The 6,000-nt window shown below is 36.6% G+C and overlaps 1 protein-coding gene across 3 annotated transcripts in view; it reads right to left on the bottom strand.

The window, feature by feature from the left end:
* dcun1d4 (DCN1, defective in cullin neddylation 1, domain containing 4 (S. cerevisiae)) overlaps positions 1 to 3,572 on the bottom strand; it is a 12,612-nt gene extending 9,040 nt beyond the window's left edge. For 2 of the 3 annotated variants that reach the window (XM_016480040.1, XM_016480041.1), the window contains exons 1-2: positions 3,467 to 3,558; positions 633 to 703 (exon numbers count right to left, since the gene is read on the bottom strand). In XM_016480040.1, coding sequence (XP_016335526.1) covers positions 633 to 703; positions 3,467 to 3,557 — 162 coding nt within the window. In that variant the 5' untranslated portion in view covers position 3,558. Of the gene's footprint in view, positions 1 to 632; positions 704 to 3,466 lie in introns of all 3 variants that reach the window. The other variant, XM_016480039.1, reaches the window with a different exon arrangement.
* Positions 3,573 to 6,000: the final 2,428 nt, after the last annotated feature.

Below are 6,000 nucleotides of genomic sequence, written 5' to 3'. Positions count from 1 at the left end.
ATACATACATACATATGTAGTTTTACACATCTGCTATCCCTCGCCTGTTTGTTTAGTAAGTTTTTTTGTCAGAAATATTTTACATCTTGATTATGCTATTGTACCAAATACAGCGTACCAAAGATTTGTCTAAAATATCTGCATGAACGACCTAAGGTTTTCTCTTTTAAAAGTCATGTTTGAAGACAGTTTGAAGGCTGACAAATCAGACAAATGTCCAAGTGCTTTTCAAATCGTAATCATAATCACAAACCTTTATTCGCTGGATTCAACTATAGCAAAGAATAAATCTAATATTTCAAAGAGTTTGATGCATGCGTTTTCTAATTGCTTCACTTAATAAACAACACAGAAATCAGTCTTGATACACTGGTTCCTGCATTTCGGTAAGGACCTTAAAGCAAGCATGTTTTGAATAAAACTGAATACTTTGTTGATTTTAGGTTGGTTTATTGGCCTACCTGCCAGAATCAAAAAAAAGAATCAATCATCTAGTGATGAACTATATGAAAATGTGCACAAATCCCACCTATATAAATGCTCTTGGTTTAAATTATTTAAAGGCATGAATGTTAAATCTGGCAATAAAGCTGATGAGTATTTAAGTGCATGCAAACTGAGTCTATATTTACCAGCCTGTGCAGGGTGTGGTAGATCTTGTGGATACTGGCCAGTGTGGACAAATGAGAGTTCAGCTGGAAATCTGTGAGGGACATATAAAAATAAACATCTGTTACTCCTGGCAGTTATGTACAAGCATCTGGGCCATACATGGGTTTCTGTATGAAGGTAGAATGACGTCAAAAAGATTTGCATACGCAGGTTCACAGGCTTGCAGTGCTTTTGACTGTCTTTTGGCGAAAAAAAATGTGCCAAAAGTGTAAGCGTGGAAAAATGGAAGTCAGAAGCATGCAGATCATATTTATTTTGCGTTAGCATGAAGCTGCAGTTTCACAATACATGAATTACACTTACGAATAACAGTAAAATGCTGCAAATAATTTTTTCTTGCGCTTGAAACGCGATTTACATCTTTACAAAGCTTCTCTTGCGTATGCAAATTTAATTTATGCTTACAGTCTTATGTACACTTCCACAAATATTACCCTGCGTATGCAAATCTTTTTTACGTCATTCTACCTTCATATTTCTGTGTGTTGCTTGTTGTGGTGTGTATATATGTTCGCACTGCAGTGTCTTCAGTTTATACGTTGAAATTTTTGAGGACATGGGAAAGAAGCATCTGCTCCAGTCAAGCCTGTAAAATGACAGGGAAATATGAGAGGCCATGTGAGATTCTGAAGTGTTTCTAATAGGCTAATGCATACAAGTATGCATTTAACTGCTCTATGTGTCTTCATTATGAATATAGCCGGCTACCAACACTGTCATCCATAATCTTTATATTGTCAAGTATGGTTTCATCAAGAAAGTAAATGCCAGTGTGGAGGCCATATTTCTCTAGCATGTTAATATCAGGTCCTAGCGAATTTGTGAAAAAAAGATTTGGGATTAGATATATTTAAGAATAAATATGCACAAAGAGCCAAGTACAGATTGAAACAGGTTTACAAGGATATACTTAACACCAGTTGGACAAAACGTACACAGCAATATTCCATAAGCTTGTAGTTGTAACCTAACACTTCAGAAGATGCATTAATTCATTGTATGTGATCATGTGATGAAATTTAATTGTTTTCGAAGAAAGTCAGTAATGCCAATTCCCTTTCGGTCTTCAATTTACCTTTAGATCCACAGTTTTTCATTCAGGGTATTCTTCAAGATAATATAGCCTAAATATCAAAAATTATATTCAGATATGAATAGATGTGCATTGTGAAAGGTCAATGGCATCTTTTTAAAGGTCCACTATACATCAGTGTATAAGAACTGTCCTCATGCAGTGCAATGGAACGAAATATCATATTCTAAAGCATAAAGAAGCTCTAAGTGCATGGATCTTATTTTCAGTTGTTATAATGAAATTAATAACATGGTGAAGGTGGATCAGACACCAATGTGTATAGTAATCCCTTCTATACTATAAATACTTGCTGCTTATATTTGATGTAACTTATTTCATTAACTTTACTTGTTTTGATGTTTGTTTTCAAATAATATGAATAATAAATGATTTGGTATTAGACCGTTTTTGAAACAGGGTTGAAAACTAGGTTAGTATTATGAATTTTTAGATAAATTAAAGACCGACGTAGCAATGTGAAAAACGACATTAGCATTATGATTCATTTTACACACACTATAGACTTCCACGTTCTCGTTATTCAGATCTAGAAAATGACGTATCGGTGCAGGCCTTTCTGTACAAGCGATGTGCGAGTAGACAAGCCCCTGAAACAACATTAAAGTCAGAGTTGATGAAAGGTATCCAATTTAAACATTGTTCGGTGTATAATCCAGTACCTTATTAAAGCAAACTCGACGTAAAATGAGACTATTTGTGAACGTGTGACGCAGTTGTCAGGAATGCCAGTGGATATGAAATACCCCACACATGTAAGAAACGGTATTAAGTCGAATTCACACCAACACATTTCAAACATTCATATCTCTATAATTGACTGCAGTTAAAAATAGGATTTCCTGCCACATAACGTTTGTTCACATATGAGTGTATACACTCACAACTTGCAACGACTTTACAAAGTATCTGGAGAGTCTGTGGACTTCTGGGGAATGTAGTCTAATGGCAAACAACGCCCGTGTTTGCCAATCAAATGGTTCGGCTGAATAAACCACATTTCCCAGAATTCCTCAAATCATAATTTCAATCGGTACTCTCCCCAACTGATGAATGCGACCCAAATGGTGCAAAAAATATTTTTTGTCTTTGATTAAAGACATTTCTTTCACAACGATATGCAGTTGATCTTTCAGAGGGACGTACAGTAATGCGCCAGATCATACTCGACGTGTTTGCAAGCACTAATATTTTACACAACTGCGTCACAATTTTTACCCCTGTCATTTTTCCGCAGTTTTCTCGAAAAAACCGACCCGTTTAACTCTAAAAAGCAATCTTTCACTTGCTGTTTGGTTGGTTTGCACTGCTCACTCGAGTTGTGAGGAGATTGATCCCTTAAAGTAATTTGGGTATTAAAGGTAATTAGTGTACAAGTGTATTGTGTAAATAGGATCAGATACCTTGCTCTCGGATTGCTGTATATATTAAAGCAAAGGCTAAAATGCAGCGTTATTCCTTGCAAGGTCGTTGTCGCTTGCAAGCGCCCAAGACATCGGAGTAAAAACACAAAGAGAGCAGCTAGCAAGCTCAGAGTCAATCTGATGATTTGTATGCTCGGGTAACGGCTACTTTACTCACAAAATGCGTCAATACAGCGAATCATGCATCTTAAAAGAAGTCACGGCGACTTGTCAGGGTGCAGCAAGTTCGCAATTGCCATCACAGGTCGACAGAATACGAATAGCAGTGGAAACGTACTATTGTACTTACTTGACGCATCTGAGTGCATTTTTATGAAGCACACAACTGTATTTGTGTGAGTCTGCAGACCGGTCAGTGGGCGGGACATGTCAATATTATACATGCCCACAAATGATTTAGATGGACGAAATTTTCAGTCGCCACGCCCACTCGTGCCAATCATTGGTCGAGAGGAGTGTCAAATACATTGCGCAAGTAACACTGTGTTCCTCCCGCCTCTAAACCAACGTGATTGGTTGAAACGCTTCCATAGCCCCTCCTCTCGACGCACACGATTGGCTGAGAAGTATGTCTACACCCATCAGTTACGATAGTTTCCTCGTGCATAGCAGAAAGCCAGCCCACGATGATACGCTATTGGCTCCGCTGTGCACCAACACAGAGCCCACTTGGGTTAACAAAACAATGGTGAGAGAATACAGTGAAAAGCATTACTGAACGAGGTTGCTTTTGCTTGTTTCTACGCTAATGTCATCCAAACATTTCTATGAAAAGTTTCAAAAGTAAATGAAAAACATCACAATGAGCAGGAACCCTATAGGAATCACAATTATGTTAGCCATTGTGATTAAAGGGGTTGTTCACACCCAAAGATCTTCATCATCTGTTCCTAATGTTGTTTGGAACCAGTATTTATGTGTTGACCATAAAACATGATGTTGCTCCAGTCACCATTCACTTTCAATGTATTCACTGGCAATATACAAAAAGGGCAAATGGTGAATCATCTATTTGTGTATGCTATATGCAGGGTATTTCAGTAAAACATACCCTGTGTTTAGTGTTATGGTATTTGATCTACACAAAATCTTAATAGCCTATGCTAAGACTGCTGTTATAATATTTCTTATATTCTTATACTCAAGTCAGTTCTTTCTTCAAACCATTATTTATCTATACATTTACTAGTGTTCAACCAGCATCAGTTATGCTGTTTGGAACGTAATGAAGATGTTAAACATCTGTTTTCTCTAAATAACATTTTTCATTTTCACCCTTTCACGTAGTTCAAATCAGCTGTGGGTCTAATAAGTTGGCATGAAAGTTGAGCATGAATTTATACACTGCATGTTAGAATATTCTTTGAAAAACAACTTATTACTGAGTCACCCCCATATATCCTAATTATTAGGTGCCTTCATTAACAACATAGCTATTCAGTATATATTTGTTATATATAGAGTACACAGAACATTTAGGATGTCAGACAAAAAAACCTACTAAATAATGACTTGTTCTGATAAATTGCAGCAAGTGGAAGAAATAATACTTTCCTCTTTAACTAGTTTTGAATGATTTCAGTAACAAGTACAAGCAAGCCATCAAAGTTGTTGCATTCTTTGTAAAATTTGTTAGTTGATTTAGATTTTTACTAGAGGCCTGAAGGACAGCCTTGATGCACACTGGGTGTCAGGTTCTGGGCAGTTGTTAGCCACTGGCAAATAAGCTTCTGAGCAAATATGGCATTCTTGTAGCCTACTTTTAATGTAGTTATACTATTACATACATTTAGGGTACCTAATAAAAAATATATAAAGTGTAAATTCCCCAAACATGGATACGTGTTTATCTCGTGCAAAGCCATTTGTCTCTTGGCACAGATAGCTCTTACAAAGAGAACCTTTCTATAAACAGTTCTTAAAAAAAAAAGGCTCTTCATGGAACCATGGACCTTAGGGTAGATGCCATATTAAATTTTACGTGGATGAAAACAAGGCTGTGAGTCTTTACAATGTGCTATATAAAGGGCTTAGATCACATGCAATTTTCACAACTTTTAAAAAACGTTTTGCCTACTGAAAAGCTATCGGAAAGATGAGTTGTCAGCCGAGCAATCCGTATGTTTTTAAGCAATCCACTGAACCCTCTGACTGTGCATTTCCAGCCTTGTGTTCATTCCTGTCAGAAATTATATATTGTGCTATCTTGACTAAGGTCTATATATTCCAACAAAAAACCTAACAAACTGTAATTTACAACTGTAATGTATTTACATTTTGTCAAAGTTCTCTCTGCTGATGTCCTGAAAGAAACAGAAAGAACTGGAGCTGTCCACTATTGCTATGGTTATATTTTCAAGCGAACAACTGACCAGCACTAGGAATAGGATTAATCAGGAGAATTTAGGAATGTGTGTGTTTTTTTTGTATTTTTTTATTTTTTTATAAAATATAGATAAATATAAATATGTATTTATTAGTGCTCCACACTCCAGTCCAGTTGGTGGCGGTAAATGCACCAGAAGTTGGTTTGCCATCCGCCATAAAACGTTATTAGAAGAAGAAGATGACCAGCACTGGGGGGGGGGGGCAGTGTGGAGGGGCATTTAAAGACAGTCACGTGTCTAAAGCAAGCATTCAGCCTCGCCACAGTTTGAGCTCCCAGAATGCATTGCACTCTCAACTTTAAATCGTTAGTATCATATGTAGGGGTTTATATGCTTATGCATCTTAAATACCAATTTTGGTAGATTTATTTGTTTATTTGGTTGGTATTATTTCTAAAGGTCGCTTACCGTCATTGATGTTTGT

This window comes from Sinocyclocheilus anshuiensis, unplaced genomic scaffold (genome assembly GCF_001515605.1).
Source record: "Sinocyclocheilus anshuiensis isolate Anshui unplaced genomic scaffold, SAMN03320099.WGS_v1.1 scaffold637, whole genome shotgun sequence".
NCBI lineage: Eukaryota > Metazoa > Chordata > Actinopteri > Cypriniformes > Cyprinidae > Sinocyclocheilus > Sinocyclocheilus anshuiensis.
This window is presented reverse-complemented; position numbering and strand designations above follow the sequence as displayed.